Source organism: Megascapheus bottae, chromosome 9 (assembly GCF_031878675.1).
Source record: "Megascapheus bottae isolate mThoBot1 chromosome 9, mThoBot2.hap1, whole genome shotgun sequence".
NCBI classification, from domain to species: domain Eukaryota; kingdom Metazoa; phylum Chordata; class Mammalia; order Rodentia; family Geomyidae; genus Megascapheus; species Megascapheus bottae.
Window position 1 is genome coordinate 36,247,361 of NC_143517.1, and position 20,024 is coordinate 36,267,384.

The 20,024-nt window shown below is 39.1% G+C and overlaps 1 protein-coding gene across 3 annotated transcripts in view; it reads right to left on the reverse strand.

The window, feature by feature from the left end:
• Nucleotides 1-20,024, reverse strand: part of Virma (vir like m6A methyltransferase associated) — a 60,315-nt gene that overhangs the window by 9,750 nt on the left and 30,541 nt on the right. For all 3 annotated transcript variants that reach the window (XM_090339072.1, XM_090339070.1, XM_090339071.1), the window contains 4 exons: nt 19,563-19,798; nt 18,311-18,563; nt 14,023-14,240; nt 9,688-9,820 (listed from right to left, as the gene is read on the reverse strand). In XM_090339072.1, coding sequence (XP_090195198.1) covers nt 9,688-9,820; nt 14,023-14,240; nt 18,311-18,563; nt 19,563-19,798 — 840 coding nt within the window. The remainder of the gene's footprint in view (nt 1-9,687; nt 9,821-14,022; nt 14,241-18,310; nt 18,564-19,562; nt 19,799-20,024) is intronic.

Sequence of the window (20,024 nt, forward strand, 5' to 3'; positions counted from 1 at the left end):
GCAGAAAATTTTGCAAAGATGCTTCCAAACTTATTCAGACACTTAAGCCATTTGCTGCAACCTTCCCCTCAATGTTATGATTTACATATGGTTTTAGAAGGAATTAGCTGAAAGCTGAAATAAGTTTCCTTTAAGCAAAAATCATAAAACAAACAGGTAAGCATATACAGTCTATTTACTAGCATCAAGATTTCTCAACAACAACAACTACAAAATTCAGTGTCAAACACATTAGTAATTGTAGGACACATTGCATATTGAGTGATGCTCTGGAACCAGTAAAACTGCTGTTGTAACAAAGAACTATAAAAACATGAAATTGTATTTCTGGAAACAAGGCAAACAATTAAAACAGCAACTATCACTTAAGACAATATTCTGCCATAAAAACCAAGTATTTTCTTCTTTAAAAATACTCATATTATATATCACTTATAGTACAGCCTAATTTTAAATGGCTTAAAATTAATATGAACCAGAATTAAACACACATTGAAAAAATTTAACCACCAATCTAGATTCAGGATTTAGTACGTTTAAGTTGACACAGCTTTGCTTGAAGCTCATAAAATCTGTCTTATAACTGATAAAATGTCAATGAAAGGATGAATAAAAATTATTCTTTTCTTTTGACAATCCTGTGCCTTGAACTCAGGACGTGAGCACTGTCCTTGGGACTTTCTCAAGACTAGAGCTCTACCACTTGAGCCTCAGCACCACTTCCAGCTTTTTTGTATGTATGTGGTACCAAGGAATCGAACCTGGGTCTTCGTGTACGCTATAGGCAAGCACTCTACCACTAGGCCAAACTCCTGGCCCTGAATAGAAACTATTCTTAACAAAATCTCAAAAGCCATGTTAGGGGCTCACACCTATAATCCTAACAATTTAGAATGAGATCTGAGGATCAGGATCAGGCAAGAAAGTCTCTGAGCCTCTTATCTCCAACTACCTATCAAAAAAGGCAGAAATGGCATGCTGTAGTTCAAATGATGGAGCACTAAAATGAGAAAAAAAAAAAAAAAAGCTCAGGGACAGTACCCATGCCCTGAGTACAAGCTCCAGGACAGAAAAATAAAATAAAAAAATTAAAAATCTCAAATTGAAACAATGAAACACACTTGATCTTTTCAGAAAAACATATAAAATTTAAAAGTGACTCACACACTATGCTAGGAAGAGAGTATACAGTTTGAACAAGAAATAAAGTCTATATGGGTTATATTTACTCTATGGCAAAATAGGGATAGACTGAATTGTCTAGCCACATAAATAGAAAAAGATGGAAATGGTGCTGTGGCTCAAGTGGTAGCAAAAGAAGCTCAGGGACAGTGCCCAGACCTTGAGTTCAAGTCACAGGACTGCCCCCCCAACCCCTTCCCCACCAAAAAAAGAAAGATAGCTGAAACAAAGCAGGTCTCAAGTGATAAGAGTTCCAGACTCCAGCAAGAAAAAGTCCAAAGCTCAAACTTCTGTACTGAAACAAAATAAGTAATGACACAAAAAGAGGGCAAGGCCCAGACAGGTTTAAAAGTAACTCTAAATTCTATCCAAAATTATCACAGTTCTTTTCAACCTCTTTTAGAATAAAGAAGCAGAGGAAATATTTCCTAATTTATTCTGAGGAAAACATTACCCTAGTAAAGTCAGGCAATACAGAAAGGAATGTTGGTCAACAGCATACAGACATGAAACAGTGTACCCTAAGATTATATAGTGAAGTTGAACCATTTCAATGGTCAACTGATGTCATAGATTACAACAGTGTTACAATTGCCTACAGTATTCAATACAGAAACACGCTGTATAGATTTGTACAAGTCACAGATACATACTAGGCTATACCATTTATATTTGTGTAAGTGCACTTGGGGATGTTGGCATAACAAATCATTTAACATTTCTCTGTCATTTTTAGTTATCTTCAATAGTTATACAAAGGAATTTCAATTAACATATCCATTTATGTATAGGGCATGTTAAAATGAAATGCATCTTGATCAGAACGACAACTTCTATTATTCTCTCATCCACAAATCTCATCAAGTTTCCAAGTTCCATTTTCATGTGTGATTGTATTTTTCCCCATTCCTTCTTCCATTAATATGGCTACCTCCTAGTAAGTAGCCTATAGACCCTCAAAGTCAAGACCGATAAGGCATGTGGCTTTATTAAAACCAGACAAATACATTACATGAAAACTAATAAGTCAGGTGCTGGAAGCCCACACCCGTAAGTCTAGCTAATCAGGAGGCTAAGATTGGATGATCACAGCTTAATGCCAGTCCAGGTAGTAAAGTTCATGGGACTCTTATTTCCAATTAGCCACCAAAAGCCAGAAGTGGGACCTGTGGTTCAAGTGACAGAGCTCTTGCCTTGAAGATAAAAATCTAAGAGACAGACGCCAGGCCCTGAGTTTAAGCCTCACGATGAAACAAAAATGAAAAACAAAAACAAAAAAACACTATATACCAAAACATCTCACAAACCTAGATGCCAAGAATATTATCTTCAGTGAAACATTCATTAATCAAATGCAACAATTCATCCAGGGCACAGTGGCTTATGCCTCCAATCCTAGCTACTCAGACAGCTAAGATAAACAGGATCTTTGTTTGAGACTAAATGCATTCACTAAACTACATCTGAGAAAGAGTCAGCAAAATGCAAGGCTTTCATGGCCCACATTTGTAATCATAACTACTCAATTGGCTGCAATCTAAGGATCATAATTCAAAGGCAGCCCATGCAGGAGAGTCCGAGACTTTTATCTCCAATAAACTACTCTGTAAAGGCCTTGCCCTCCTTCCCCCCTGCCCCCCACCAAATACTGAGGCTTGAACTCTGGGCCTAGGCCCTCTCACTGAGCTTCATTTTGCTCAAAGCTAGCGCTCTACCACTTGAACTACAGCATCATTTCCGGCTTTTTTTGGTTTACGTGGTACTGAGGAATCAAACCTATACCTCTAGGCCATAATCTCGGCCCAAGCAAGGCTTTTTGATGCATGGCTTAAATGGCAGAGTACCAGCCTAGCAAGCTCTTGAGTTCAAACCCAGTACTGCCAAGTAAGCAACCACATATCAAGCTGGGCACTAGTGGCTTAATCCTACTATCATAGTTACTAAGAAGACTGAGTTATGATGGAAATTTGAAGCTAGCCCAGATAAATTTGAGAGATTCTCACCTCCAATTAGCCAGCAAAAACTGTAAAGTGTCAGTGTCAGCCATGAGCCAAAAAAAAAAAAAAACTAGCGAAAGTAATAGTCCCCAAGTTCAATACCTGGTACTGGCACAAATACATATCACAACTAAGTAAGATGTATTCCAAGGGTATGCAAAGATGAATCAAAGGCAAGGATGAATCAACATCCTAAAATAAATTATATGGCAGCAAGCCAGGCACAGTCACTCATGCTTATAATTACAGCTACTCAGGATACTGAGTTCTGAGGACTCTTGTCTCTAAATAAACTACTCAGAAAAGTTGGAAGCGGCTTGGTGGCTCAAGTAGTAGAGTATTAGTCTTGAGCAAAAGAAGCTCAGGGGCAGTGCTTGAGTTCAAGTTCTATGACCAACAACAACAGCAAAAAAAATTACATGGGGACTGGGAATATGGCTTAGTGGTAGCGAGCTTGCCTTGCACACATCAAGCCCTGGGTTTGATTCCTTAGTACCACATAAACAGAAAAAACGGGAAGTGGTGCAATGGTTCAAGTGGCAGAGTGATAATCTTGGGCAAAAGAAGTTCAGGGACAGTGCCCTATGCCTTGTGTTCAAGCCCCAGGGATGGACAAAAAAAAAAAAAAAATCACACAGCATCATATCAGTTGTATCACACCATAGGGATAAAGAAGAAAAGTAATTCAATAAAACCCAATTCAGCAGTCTAGGAATATAGGGGAACTTCTTCAACTTGATACAACACCTACAAAAAAATCCCAACACTCACATATCATATTGATAAGGAACTAGACATGTTCTCATCGAGATAATGATCATATCCTACAGATATCTTAGGTAATACAAAAAATAGTCATGGAAACAAAATAATGGGAGGAAGGTACTACAATCTCACTGAATTATAATATAAACTGCAGTTCTGGGGTATGTCAATGTAAGTTCACTATGTTAATGTGATATAAGTGGGAGTTGGGATTGGTGGGGAAGAAAATGGAAACAGAAGCAATTAATTTTGCTGTGAACTTAAACAGTGTATTTAAAGAGGATAGGGTGCTAAATGGAGGAAGCCTAAGATCCTTAACATTCTTATATTGATTTTTTAAATTGTCCAAAAATTAAACTAAGAAGTCATTAAAATATTTAGAACAAGCTAACAATTTCATCTCTCCATATTACCTTTCTTTTTCATTATTATGAACAGAAACAGGTTTGTTTGTTTTTTTTGGTGCTGGGGATAAACCCAGAGTCTCACGCACGCTAGGCAAATGTTCCACCACTGAGCTATACCTAGAAACAGTTTTGAACAAAATAAAATGACATTTAAATTTTAATCCATTTGCTCATTATTAAAAGTAGTAATAGAAAATCTGGATTTAAGTTTAGCATTTTTTCAAGTTTTCTGTATGTTACTTTAGTATTTTTTAAAGTAGTTTTTGTTTGTTTTGCAAGTGCTGGGGCTTGAACTGAGAGCCTGAGCACTGTCCTTGGAATTTCTCTACCACTTGAGCCACAGCAGCACTTCCCGCTTTTTTCTATGTATGTGGTACCAAGGAATCAAACCCAGGTGTTTGTGCATGCTGGGCAAACACTCTACCACTAGGCCAAACTCCCAGCCAGCCGTAAAGTAGTTTTTTGGTTGTTTTTTTTTTAAGGTTTAATAAAACTACAATTTAGAGTTGTTTCAGGAAAATAGAATTATATGCAGAGTTGACAGAACTTCCGTTTCAAATTTCATTATTCATGTGTCAAAAAAAGTAGCTATTTAATTGTGCAAGACTCTCCAAGTACTCTCCAAGTACTCTAGGAAAAAAGCTGATCATTTATGACCAACACTGTATCTTTATGCTTGTAAGTGGAAGGTAGACCTAAAAGTCCACTAATATATATTGTACCTGTATGTAGATAGGTACAAATATAAACACATGAAAACAGTGAACATTATTGACAGCTTAACAGACATCTTTGAAACTGTAAGAAAACAGTGAGGACAATTAAGATTATAGAACACATTTCTAGGAAAATACTAATTACTGAACCTGACAATAAGATGAAGAATATCTAAATTAGTACCTGAATTAATTCACAGCTCAATTAGTACTAGAAATAAAATAAAATTTATCTGAACAGACATTGATAGCCCTTGCCCTATAATACCTGCTACTCAGGAGGCTGAAATCTGAGGATTATAATTCAGAGCCTGCTCGGGCAGGAAATTCCATGAGACTCTTACACACAAGCTCAGGGACAGTACCCAGGCCCTAGGGTTTAGCCTCAGAACTGGCACAAAAAATAACTAAAATAAAATTCTTTTAAAATTCCATAAAGAAAATAGACTCAAATAGAATAATTTTTCCAGTGATTCTACCAAATACTTAAAGAATTAACAAAATATTTAAAAAATAACCTCTCAATAAGGTTATTAAGAAAGTGCCAGACATTGGTGGCTCACATTTGTAATCCTAGCTACTCAGGAGGCTAAGATCTGAGGATCATGGTTCAAAGCCACTCTCAGCACCAAAGTCTGTGAGACCCTTATCTCCAATTAACCACCAGAAATCCAGAAATGGCACTGTGGCTCAAGTGGCAAAGCAATAGCCTTCAGCTGAAGAGTTCAGGGATAGCACCCAGATGCAGTGTTCAAACCCCATGACCAAACAAATTAAAAAAAAAAAAAAAAAAGGAAAGGAAAGAAAAAAGAAAGTTACATGAGTGGATGAAGAGTGGGACTGGAATAAATAGGGTAGGGTGGTGGAAGGGGTGACATTAATAAGAAAGTTACCATGAGGAGATGAAGAATAGGGTTGGAATAAATGGAGAAGGGGAATGACAGAAGGAGTGACATTAACCAGGATGCATTGTACTCATATATTGACATGCTGAGTGGAAATTCCTTTATACAAGACTTAAAGAAAATTAAAACAACACCAAAGTTATAGATCAAATTTTTAAAAAATAGATATAAAAATACTCAGTAACATAAACTGAGTCTGGAAACAAATGATCTTACATCAGAATCAAGATGCATTTATCCCAGGAGTAGAAGTTTCAGTCTGTACATGGAGAAAACCCACATAATCATCCCAACGAACTCCGAACAGAAGAATCTGATAAAAATTCATCCACTTAGCTAGGTGCCAGTGGCTCATAAGAGTTCAAGCCTATGACCCACCATGCAGAAATAAAGTGATGCAGGGACAATTTTCCTCTGATTAAGGAGGAATGTAGATCACAAAGAATATGACGGATAATTCAAAGATTTGGAAGTTACCAGATTACTCTGATGTTCTCAATGAAGGTGTTAAGGGAAATAAATTGATGAGGTATAAATAAAATATTAATTAGCAATCTGAGTGCTAAAGTAAGCAAATAATTGATAACATTAATTAACTCTAGGTAGCAGATTTCAATCAGAAACTGCTTAATTGGCCTAGTGGTAGAGTGCTTGCCCAGCATGCACGAAGACCTGAGTTAAATTCCTCAGTACCACATACATAGAAAAAAGCCTGAAGTGGTGCTGTGGCTCAAGTGGTAGAGCACTAGCCTGGAGGAAAGCCCAAAGACAGTGCTCAGGCCGACTCCAGTCCCCAGGACTGGCCAAAAAAAAAAAAAGGGGGGGGGGAGTTTGGCCTAGTGTAAGAGTGCTTGCCTAGCATGCATGAAATGAAGACCTAGGTTCGAATTCCTAAGTACCATATATAGAAAAAAGCCAAAAATGGTGTTGTAGCTCTAGCCTTCACAAAGCCCAAAGACAGTGCTCAGGCCCTGAGTTCAAGGCTTAGGACTGGCAAAAAAAAAAAAAATCTGTCAAAACATTTTGTTAATATTGTGTAGAATCTGGTGAAATAAATATTTTTCCATCAAGCAAAATCCTATAATATCTATAGTTCTACTATTAAATATGCCAATCTTCTAAAAGTAAAGCCGCTGGTAAATATAATAACTTTAATAAGCTAGACATGATACAATCAATAATTTGCCAATAAAACTAGCAAGTTGGAGGGTGGGGTGCAGCAGTGGCTCATGCCTCCTTAGCTACTCAGGAAGTTGAAATCTGAAGGATCACTAAAGCCACCCCGAGAGAAAAGCCATCACAAAAATTAAACTAGCAAAATGATGGACTGGAATATACAACTCAAGTGGTACAGCATCAGCTATGAGCAAGAACATGAATGTTAAGTCTCGAGTTAAAATTGGCACAAAAAAAGAAAAGAAAAAAAAAAGAAATGACAATACAAATATGAAGGCAAACTAAGAAAGGCTTACTAAACAGTCTACATATATATGCCATAAATAAGAAAAACAATCTAAATAACTTCAGATTTTTCTTAAGAAATCCCACATTATTTTTATTTGGTAAACCTGTACTTATCAGGTCCTCTACAACCATCCCCAAATAGAAATTTTAAATGTGATGAATATCTTAAACCTGAATACACAGTGATCCATAAGCTGTACAAATACACACATTTCACAGGCAATACACTTAGAAAGGGCTGGAATATACTGCAAAAAAGAAAAATACTCTGCATCACTTAACATTTTCTTTTTTTTATTTTTTTTTTTGCCAGTCCTGGGCTTGAATTCAGGGCCTGAGCACCTGAGCACCGTCCTTGGACTTTTTCAAGGCTAGAGCTCCACCACTTGAGTCTCACACTGCTTCCAGCTTTTTCTATGTATGTGGAATTGAATCTCGATCTTCAAGCATGCTAGGCAAGCACTGTACCAGTAGGCCAAACTCCCGGCCCCAAATATTTTCTAACGACATTCCTATCAGTGGCCTCTAATGACATTCCTATCACAGTATACGTTGATTTTGGGAAATGTTAACAAGAGCAATCTTTTTTTTTTTTTTTTTTTTGCCAGTCTTAGGGTTGGGCTCAGGGCCTGAGCACTGTCCTTGGACTTTCTCAAGGCTAAAGACTCAGCACCACTTCCGGCTTTTTTCTATGTATGTGGTACTGAGGAATCGAACCCGGGTATTCGTGCATGCTAGGCAAGCACTCTACCACTAGGCCAAACTCCCGGCCCCTAACAAGAGCAATCTTAAATTTTAACAATAACATTTTAGAATCTAGATGCTGATGACTCACACCCACAATCCTAGCTACTTAGGAGAATGAGAATGGAACTACAGTCCATGACTCTTATTTCCAATTAACCACCAGAAAACCAAAAGTAGCTCTGAGCCTCAAGCAGTAGAGTGGTAGCTTTGAGATGAGTTCAGGGACGGTACCCAGGCCCAGAGTTCAAGCCCCACAAACAACAAGAAAAAAAAGAAAGAAAAAGGAAAAAATGAAAATGAAAAAGTTAAGAGTAAGTGGAATAGATCTATCTATCTTCCTATCTTCCTTTCTTCCTATCTCCCTACCTACCTACTACCTACCTAGCTGATTTTAAAAGAATCTTGCTAGGTAGCCCAGTGGCTATAATTTTTGTTGTTGTTGTTGTTATTGTTTTTTGGTAAGTCACTGGCTCCTGGTTAGTCTTTAATGCATATATTACATGGGCCTAAGATACTCTTAAACTTAACAGTCACTCAAAAAGTAACATATCCAAAACAGAATCAATATATGCTCAATTATGACAATGAAGAAATACTTTATAAGACTGATAAAACTACTTTAAGTATTTACTTAAAGTAATTTATTATTCTGAGTTACTCTGGCAAGATAATTCAATATTAAGAATCATTGACGGGGGAGGTGGGAGGAGAATGGCCTAGGGGTGGAGTGCTTGCCTAGCATGCAAGAAACCCTGGGTTAGATTCCTTGGGAGCACATACACAGAAAAAGCTGGAAGTGCTACTGTGGTTCAAGTGGTAGAGCACTCGCTTTGAGAAAGCTCAAGGACAGTGCCCAAGTTCTGAGTTCAAGCTCCAAGATTGGAAGGGGGGGGAGGAGAGAAGGAGGGAGGGGAAAAAGGAAGGAGGGAGGGAAGATATCATTATAAAATAAGGCACTAACTATATCACACTTTCCTCTCCTGCAAAATAATTGGGTATTTTCAAGCCAGGTGCTAGTGGCTCACGCCTGTAATCCTAGCTTCTCAGGAAGCTAAGATCTAAGAATTGTGGTTCAAAGCCAGCCCAGGCACCCAAGTCCATGAAACTCCTATCTCTAGCCACTAGAAAACTGAAGTGGAGCTTTGGCTCAAGGAGTAGGGCAGTAGCCTTAAACTGAAGAGCTCAGTGACAGCGCCCAGGCCCAGAGTACAAGCCCCAGGATAGAAGTAAAAAAAAAAAAGTAAATCTGTGGCTCAAGTGGTAAAGTGCTAGCCTTGAACACAAAAGCTAGGACCAGCACTCAGGCCCAGAGATTAAGCCTCAGGAGTGGGAAAAAAATAAAAGGAAAGAGAAAATCATAACTCACTATTCATGAGAAGAGAGCAGAGGGAAAAAGAAGTACGACTTTTAAGTTCTAAGATATTTTTGAAACAAGTTAATTTTTTAACTCATAACAGAGTTTACAGAGTTAAAAAAATACAAACGAATATATATGTAAACTTACCATTGTGTCAGAATTAAGAATTTGTCTCATAAATTCCAGAAAAGAAGACGCAAGCTCTCCTGTGTCCTTACTAAATGTGCTGATCACTCGTTTCAGTAAACTATGCAGAGCACTACTGTTTTTCCTTAAAGAACTGCAAGTAAATAAAATAAAGAGGAGATATAGTGTTGAAATATGACTATGTTAAAGATAGTATGAAGCTGGGTGCCAGTGGCTCATGCCTATAATCCTAGCTGCTCAGAAGGGTAATATCTGAGAATCACAGTTTGAAGCCAGCTTGGGCAGGAAAGTCCACGAGACTCTCATCTCCAATAAACTATTCAAAAAAGCCAGAATAGTGAGGCACAGTGGCTCATGCCTGTAATCCTAGCTACTCAGGAGGCTAAAATCTGAGGATCGTGGTTCAAAACCAGCCCAGGTACAAAAGTTCTTGAGACTTATTCCCAATTAACCAACAGAAAACTGCAAGTGGCACTGTGGCTCCAGAAGTAAGGTGTTAGCTTTGTGCTGATGAGCTCAGGAATAACGCCCAAGCCCAGAATTCAATCCTAGATCAACTGAAAAAAAAAAAAAAAAGCCAGAAGTGGTGCCGTGTGGTAGAATGCTGCTAGCCTTTAGCAAAAAGCAATTCAGAGGGCCAAGAACATAATATAATGGCGGACTGCTCGCCTAGCACACAGGGTTCAATTCCTAGGTACCACATACAAAGAAAAAGCTGGAAGTGGCACTGTGGCTCAAGTGTTAGAGTGCTAGCATTGAGAAAGTCCAAGGACAGTGTCAAGCCCCAGGACTAGCAAAAAAAAAAAAAAAAAAAAAGCAGCTCAGAGACAATGCCCAAGTCCAGATTCAAGCCCCAGGATTAGCCAAACCTCCCACCCCCCCCAAAAAAAAGACAGTATGAGAAATATACTAAGTAAATTCAGACAGTAAAATTTATTTCACCATTTACTTTCTCTTATGTTTGCTGTTATTTTTGAGACACAACCCAGCTGGTCTTGAACTACAGATTCTCATCTCAGTCTCCAAAGTGCTGAATCACAGGCATGCACAACCACCTTCTGCTAGCTTCAAGCTCTTTAAAAAAATTTACACTCGGAGCCAGGAGTTTGGTATAATTAAAGGTAGAGTGCTTACCTAGCATGCACAAAGACCCAGGTTTGATTCTTCAGTATCACATACTTAGAAAAAGCTGAAAGTGGTGCTGTGGCTCAAGTAGTAGGGCTCTTAGCCTTGAGAAGCCTAAGGACAGTGCTCATGCCCTGAGTTCAAGCCCCAAGACTGCTCCCCCCTCAAAAGATACACGCAAATAAACCTGGTATAAGAAACCTGACAGTTTTCTACTATTTTTAGTATGTATACGTACAAATACTGAAGCTTGAGCTCAGAACCTCATGCTCTCACTTGGCTCTTTCACACAAAGCATTCTGTCACTGGAGCCATATCTTATACCTTTTTTGGGAAGGAAGGTGGGGGGAGGGCGGTTAATTGGAGATGAGACTCTCACAAACTTTTCTGCCTAGGCTGACTTTAAATCGGACCTTCTGATCTTGGTTTCCGGAGTAGTTAGGATTACAATGTATGTCCAGTTTATTAATTTACTTATTGATTTTTACGGTGTGGTTGGGGTGTGTGTGTGTCAGTGTCTGTGTATGCCAGTCCTTGGGTTTGAACTCAGGGCCTAGGCTATGTCCCTGAGGCTCTTTCATTCAAGGGTGGCACTCTAACACTAGCCACAGTACTACTTCCAATTTTCCAGTGGTTAATTGAATTTAAGAGTCTCACAGACTTTTGTGGAAAGGCTGGATTTGAACCAAGATACTCAGATTTCAGTCTCCAGAGTAGCTAGGATTAAAGGCATCTGGCTTATATAGTTTTATAGTTCTCAGTTTATCAACAGAATTTAAAGGGAAAACTATTCTAGTTATAGCCTCTAAGATATAATAGCCAAAAGAGTAGTAAGTATGAAATTAACACTAGACTTGAAGTATTTACATTTGGAAAATAGTAAGAGTCTAAGCTGCCATCATACAACACTACTAAAAGGCAAAATAAAGGGAAAAAGATACAAATGCTGGTAGTGAGAACATTATAGCATATTAAAATGGAATGGTATAACAAATAGGAAACAGATTAAATGTAAAGAAAAATTATGTTAATGAATAGAGAATGAGTTCAAAATTAGATTATACCAATTTATAGCCACCATATAAAACCTTGAAGTAGACTATACTCCAAGGGTTATCTAAAAGCAAAGCTCATAACTGGCCATTACTTAGTGATAAAGCACTAGCCTAACATATACAAGACCCTGGATTCAATGTCAGTGGTGCATACCTATAGTCTCAGCTACTTGAGAGGATAGAAGGAGGAACTGCTTAAGACCTGTGAATTCAAAGCCAAACTAGACAATATAGAAAAACCCCATCTCAACACACACATGCACACACGCACACACGTGCGCACACGCCAAGTGACAGTGGCTCAAGTCTACAATCCAAGCTTCTCAGGAGGTTGATATCTGAGGATTGTGGCTCAAAGCTGGTCTAGGAGAAAAGTTCTTAAGACTCATAAGACTCTCTAGTTAAGCACCAACAAAGGACAGAAGGGAAGAGATGCGGGGGGGAGGGGGAGGAAGAGAGGGATGCGGGGAGGACGTGATGGTTCACCCCTGTAATCGTAGCTACTCAGGAGGCTGAGATCTGAGGATCAAGGCTCAAAGCCAGCCCAGGCACAAAAGGACTTGATACTCTTATCTCCAATTAACCTCTAGAAAATGGGGGAAGTGGTGCTTAGCTCAAAGTTAGGGCAGTAGCCTTGAGCTGAAGAGCTCAGGGACAGTGCCCAGGCCAAGTTCAAGCCCCCTGATTCACAAAAAAAAAAAAAAAAAAAAGACAGAAAAGAACTATGGCTCAAGTGGTAAAGCAAAAAAAGCTGTCAAAGACAGGGGCCGGGAGTTTGGCCTAGTGGTAAAGTGCTTTCCTAGCACGAAGGCCTGGGTTCGATTCCTCACTACCACATACACAGAAAAAAGCTGGAAGTAATGCTGTGGCTCAAGTGGTAGAGCTCTAGTCTTGAGAAAAGTCCAAGGACAGTGCTCATGCCCTGAGTTCAAGCCCTATGACTGGCAAAAAAAAAAAAAAAAGCTCAAAGACAGAACCTAGGCTCCCAGCTAGCACCTGGGGGGAGGGGAGGGACCAAACCTTAGAAGTGTACCCAAACCTCGTATCTGTAATCCCAGCTACTGAAGAGGCTCAAATCTGAGTATTGAGATTTGACACTAGCCTGAATAGACAAATCTTTAAGACTCTTTCTCCTTTTTATTTGGAGGGGGGAGGGGCAATCTTGGGGTTAGAACTCTTGGCCTGGGCACTGCCCCCAAGCTCTTCAGCTCAAGGCTAGCAATCACCACTTTTGAGCCACAGCACCATTTCTGGTTTTCTGGTGGTTAGTTGGAGATAAGAGTTTCAGGGATTTCTGTGCCCCAGCTGGCTTTGAGCTATGATCCTCAAATCTCAGTATGCTGAATAGCTAGTTACAGGCATGCATCTAGCTTTAAGGCTCTTATTTCCAAATAGCAATAAAAAGGCAGAAGTACCTAAAAAAAAAAAGGCAGAAGTGATCACGTCCAGCCTTGATCAAACAAGCTAAGCAAGAGCCTTGACTTCTACCATATACATAGAAATAGCTGGAAGTAACACTGTGGCTCAAGTGGCCCAAGGACAGTGCTCAGGTCCTCCTGAGTTCAACCCAGGACTGGCAAAAAGAAAAAGCTGAAGCCCAGAGTTTGGCCTAGTGGTAGAGTGCTTCCTTAGCATACATGAGGCCCTATGTTTGATTCCTTGATACCACATACATAGAAAAAAGCTAGAAGTGGCGCTGCATCTTAAGTGGTAGAGTGCTAGCCTTGAGGAAAGCCTAAGGTCAGTACTTAGACCCTGAGTTCAAGCCCGAGGACTGGCGCAAAAAAAAAAAAAAAAGCTGTATGCAAAGCTTTATCAACAACAACAATTCAGACTGTTGGAATACTGCTCATCAATTCAAAATAAGTCCATTTACTAGCACTGTTAATGAATGCATATACCCAAAAAAGTTCCCATAGAAGAAATGATACATTTAACTGTTTATAATAGGTAGAAATTAACTGATTTGGGAGAATGTGTGACAGTAAAATTTTAAATATAAGAGGACATTAAATGGTGGGGACCAAGACATGAGCAAGGGTATCAATATATGTGAAGTAATGCACCTTCTATCTGGTGAATATAATGTAACCCTTCTATTAATTACAATAAAAAAATATGAAAAAAGAGGACATTAAATGGGACAAAGTCTTACCTTTTTAAATGAAATAATCCATAATCATGCTCTGCAAGAAACATCATTGTTCTAACACATGTCAATAAACAGTTATAACTGCTTTCAGAGTTAGCTAAGGTGGCCAAGAGACAGTCACAGATTGAGGACATCAACTCTTTGTTTGGTAAAGAATTGGAGAGCTGCTCCAGTTCAGAAATAGAACCTTCAGAAGAAGTTGGCAAAATAAGTGCAATGTCCTGTGGAGGAAAGAAGGGGGCAGAGAAAAAAAATAAATTTTCTAAATAGCCACCATCATCATTTAGCATTACTTAATTATCTCATTAAAATATATACATATTTTTTTCTTGTGGGGGGGTTGTGGTGGAAGAAGGGCGTTGGTCATGGGACTTGAATTCTGGGCCTAGGCATTGACCCTAAGCTCAAGGATATCACTCTACCATTTTAGCCATGGGCCCATTTCTGGTTTTCTGGTGGTTAATTGGAGATAAAAGAGGCCTACAGTCTATAGTGCCCAAGCTGGCTTCAGGAGGCTGAGATCTGATGATCCAGGTTCAAAGCCAGCCAGCCAGGCACAAAAGGACCTAAGACTCTTATCTCCAATTAACCTCCAGAAAACTGGAAATAGGGCTTGGCTCAAGGATAGGGTACTAGTCTTAAGCTGAAGTGCTCAGGAACAGCGCCCAGGCCAGGTTCAAGCCCCATGACCCACAAAAAAAAAAAGAAAGAAAAGTGAGTATGAGTAGGAATGGGTGAATTAAATGAACACCTTAGAGCAATCATTTAATTAAATATTCTCCTCTACTTTTTATGTACTTTGAAAAGTTGAGTTTCTAAATAGTAATCAACCTTAGCTAACATTAAAAATTTCCACTACTGGGGCCGGGAGTTTGGCCTAGTGGTTAAAGTGCTTGCCTAGCATGCATGAAGACCCGGGTTCGATTCCTCGGTACCACATACATAGAAAAAAGCCGGAAGTGGTGCTGAGGCTCAAGTGGTAGAGCGCTAGCCTTGAGAAAGTCCAAGGACAGTGCTCAGGCCCTGAGCTCAAGCCCAGGACTGGCAAAAAAAAAAAAAAAAAAAAAAATTTCCACTACTAGGCCTAGAGTGTGGCCTAGCACTAAGCACTGTGTTTAATTCCTTGGTACCACAGAAAAGGCCAGAAGTGATGCTGTGTGGTTCAAGTGGAAGAATGCTAGCCTTGAAAAAGCCCAAGGACAGTTCTTAGGCCCTGAGTTCAAGTTCCAGGACTGGCTACAAAAAAAGAAAAAAAAAAAAAGGGGGGGGGCCAGGAGTTTGGCCTAGTGGTTAAAGTGCTTGCCTAGCATGCACGAAGACCCGGGTTCGATTCCTCGGTACCACATATATAGAAAAAAAGCCAGAAGTGGTGCTGAGGCTCAAGTGGTAGAGCTCTAGCCTTGAGAAAGTCCAAGGACAGTGCTCAGGCCCTGAGCTCAAGCCCAGGACTGGCAAAAAAAAAAGAAAAAAATCTACTACTTTTTCTATAGACATAAACTGGATTTTACAGGGGCGTTTGTGTACATTTCATAACCTTTAATTACATCAACAAACTGCAAATCAGTATTCAACTTGAAAACAAAATAAAGGCTTGAAACAAAGAAATTAGAACAACAGGGGGTGGGGGAGAGAAATGGAGACAAAAACATGAAAAGGGGTAGCAATGATTGTTAAGTAATGCACCTTCTATCTGGTGAATATAATATAACCCTTTAATGAATTACAATACAAACATTTTTTAAAAAAGAAATTAGAACAACAGGGTATTGGGTAAGGGATTTATGATGAGGATAGTCAGAATGCTTCAGTGTCATTTACCATAGTCATGCAAGTGACTACCAAAGGATAGTGCTTAGGCCCTGAGCTCAAGTCCAGGACTGGCAAAAAAAAAAAAAAAAATCTTTTCTGTCAAAAATTATTTTTCAAAACTTTTTTTTTTTTTTTTGTGGGTCTTAGGGCTTGAAGTTGGCCTGAGCACTGTCCTGAGCTCTTCAGCTCAAGGCTACCACCCTACCACAAGGCCCGGGCATTGTCTTGGCGCTTTTTGGCTTAAAGCTATTGCCCTACCCTTGAGCCAAGCCCCATTTCTGGTTTTCTAGGGGATAATTGGAGATAAGAGTCTCAGATTCTTTTGTGCTCGGGCTGGCTTTGAACCTTGATCCTCAGATCTCAGCCTCCTGAGAAGCTAAGATTACAGGCATGAGCCACTATGCCAGCTTCGAAAATTATTTTCTACCAGATCTTCTTTGTCTGAAAACAAGTCATGTAAAAAAAATTTCCAGCCAGTGCTGGTAGCTCACACCTGTAATCCCTGTGGGTAGAAATGGAGATCACAGCTGAATGCTAGCCCAAGTGAAAAGTTCAGGAGAACCAATTTCAACAAATCAAGTTAGATGTAGTGGTGAGTGCCTCTCATTTCACCTATATGGGAAGTATAAACAAAAGATCAAGGTGAAAGCCTATTTGGAAAAATAACTACAGCTGGGAGCTGGTGGCTCACACCTGTAATCCTAGCTAATCAAAAGGGCCGAGATCTGAGGATCACAGTTCAGAGCCAGCCCAGGTACAGAAACCCATGAGACGCTTATCTCCAATTAACCACCAGGATACTGGAAGTGGCCCTGTGGCTCAAGTGATAGAGTACTAGCCTTGAGTTGAGCTCAGAGACAGTGCTCAGACCTCGAGTTCAAGTCCTGTGACTGACCAAAAAAATAAAGCTACAAAAAATAACTGAAGCAAAATGAACTGGGATGATATTACTCAAGTGGTAGAGTAACTGCTGAAAAGTTCAAGCATCTAAGTTCAAACTTCGGTACTTAAAAAAATTAAATTACGGGCCGGGAGTTTGGCCTAGCGGTAGAGTGCTTGCCTAGCATGCACAAAGACCAGGGTTCAATTCCTCGGCACCACATACATAGCAAAAAGCCAGAAGTGGTGCTATGGCTCAGGTGGTAGAGCCCTAGACCTGAGAAAATCCAGGGACAGTGATCAGGCCCTGAGCCCAAGCCCAGGCCTGGCAAAAAAAAAAAAATTACAACTGGCTTTCAAAGCTAAAATAATACCATTATCTTATGAAAATTGAACTAATACCCAATGCCTTTATAAGTTGTCTAAAGAAGGCAAAATGATTTAATTTACTAAGAAAGCTATAAAATTCAAGAATAACTTGATATATATGTACTTACTGAGAAACCTAACATAGTAGACTTTAACCATCCTTCAAAAATACTGAAGGAAGTGGGCACCATGGCTCACACCTGTAATCCTAACTACTCAGGAGGCTGAGATCTGAGGATCAAGGTTCAAAGCCAGCCCAGGCACAAAAAGGCCTGAGACTCTTATCTCCAATTAACCTCTAGAAAATGGGAAGTGGGGCTTGACTCAAAGGTAGGATAGTAGCCAGGAGCTGAAGAGCTCAAGGACAGCAGCCAGGATGAATTCAAGCCTCATGACCCACAAAAAGAAAGAAAGCAAGAAAGAAAGAAAGAGAGAGAGAGAAAGAGAGAGAGAGAGAGAGAGAAAAGAAAGAAAAGAAAAAAGGAAACATGGGCCAGGAGTTCAGCCTGGTGGTACAGTGCTTGCCTAGCATGCAAAAAGACCCAGGTTTGATTCCTCAGTACCACATGCATAGAAAAAGCCAGAAGTGGTGCTGTGGCTCAAGTGGTAGAGCTGCAGCCTGAAGAAAGCCTACAGACAGTACTCAGAGCCTGAGTTCAAGCCCTAGGACTGGTGCCAGAAAAGAAAAAAAAAGAAATATAACATATCCTTAAACTATCCTTAAAAAATATTGAAACAGCCAAACACCAGTGGCTCAACACCTGTAATCCTAGCTACTTAGGAGGCTAAGATCTAAGGATCACAGTTCAAAGCCAGCCCAGGCATGAAAATCTGTGAGATTATTATCTCCAATTAACCACCAGAAAACTGGAAATGGTGCTGTGGCTCAAGGAGTAGAGCACTAGCCTTGAACTGAAGAGTTCAGAGACAGCACCCAGGCCCAGAGTTCAAGTCGATGAATAACCAAAGAAATATAAATATATTGAAAAAGCTGTATGAAAGCAACTATCCAAAACTGCAACATTACAAAGAAGAAAAAGTTCTTCAGAGACACCCATGAAATGCTAATCCAAAAAAGCTATGAAATCATTTCACTATTGCTTCACTTGTCAAATTTATCTTCCTAAACAGTAGGACTAATAAAATAAAGGTGACATCTCCTTGATCATAGCAAAGATATATAGCGAGAGCTTTAAAACACACATACATAAACTTTATAAAATATTATAAATACCTGATCACAGAGAGACTGCAAAATAGATGTAATATATTCAACACACTGTTGTCGAATAACACTGTCTCCAGGAGACCGCACCAAAGCTAAAAGATCTTGGAATATTTCTGCATATCTTTCATCACCTTTAATAGTTCCATTAATTAGATGCAAAATAGCTAATTTACAAGCTTTATGTGAAGCCAGAGCATCAAGAAGAGCGAGAAATCTGGTGGTTTGGCTAGTATACTGTTTTTCTTTATCTTCTGAAGTGCTGGAATAAAATCAATATATTTAGTAAACAAGTTCTTGATTTTAAAGGCATTATTTAATTTTTTCCATACATATCAACACAAATTTTGTACAAAACATTTCATCTTTGATTATGGTAAGTTTTCTAGATTTTCCTTGTCAGTAGTGAGACTTGAACTCAGGGCCTAGGCACTGTCCTTGAGTTCTTTTGCTCAAGACCAGTACTCTACCACTTAGGCCACAGTTCCACTTTACTTTTCTGTGTTTAATTGGAAATAAGAGTCTCATTAATTTTCCTACCTGAGCTGCCTTTGAACTGCAATCCTCAGATCTCAGCCTGAATAGCCAGGGTTATAAGCATTAGCCACCAGCATCCAGCTTAGTTTTCTAGAATTTTTTTAATGACTATAAAATTTTATAATAATATATTTTCTGGGCTGGGAGTCTGGCCTTAGTGGTAGAGTGTTTGCCTAGCATGCACGAAGAGCCGGGTTCAATTCCTTGGTACCACATACATAGAAAAAAAAGCCAGAATTGGTCCAGTGGCTCAAGTGGCAGAGCTCTACCCTTGAGAAAACCCAAGGACAGTGCTCAAGCCCTGAGTCCAAGCCTAGGACTGGCAAAAAATAAATAAATAAATAAATAAATAAATAATAATAATAATAATATATTTTCTTCAGATTGACTTCTCCACAGTTTATCTTGTCTTTTTTTTTCTTTTTGGCAGAAGTAGGGATTGAACTCAAGACCTTGTGCTTCCCAAGCACTTCACCACTTGAGCCACCCAAAGCCCAGTATACTTCAACTTTCCAAATCTTTATAATTTCATGTATTTTGTATATGCAATAAAATAGCTAATTTCTAGTTTAAAACAATTCACATACAGTTATACATATTCATGTATATTTACATGGTATGTGTTATCTGGGCATTCTAAATCCTAATCTATTAAAAAAAAAAAAGAACAAAGCATATCTGTATCAAGGATAACAAGGAAAATTCTATGGAAAAACAAAAATACCTTTGCAAGTCTTCTACAATCAAATCCAGCACAGTTCTCATAATCAGAAGTGCAGTAGGTGAGGCAAGGTCACATAACTGAACACATATACGCCGTAGCATATGTTGAATGGGCTGGCAGGTTGTGCCAGAGAAAGAGCGAACTATCTCTTGGAGCAACTTTGCTTGAACATGAAGGTGCATGCTCCACAATTTCCGGGTGTTGAGTGCCACTGATATATCATGTGGCTCAATAACCTGTTAAAAAAGTATAATGTGTATGTACATAGGTTTTTAAGTATTTATTTAGTCAGAGAAATTGATCAGGAAGCACTGTTAAGAAATAAACATTTTTACTGCATGCCTAAAACAATTAGTTTTCTATTACATAATTAAACATTATTTGAATTCAATAAATAAAAAACCCTCATTGTTCTCAGGCTAACAGTCAATTGAACAGAGTCCACTTATGAGGCAATAAAGT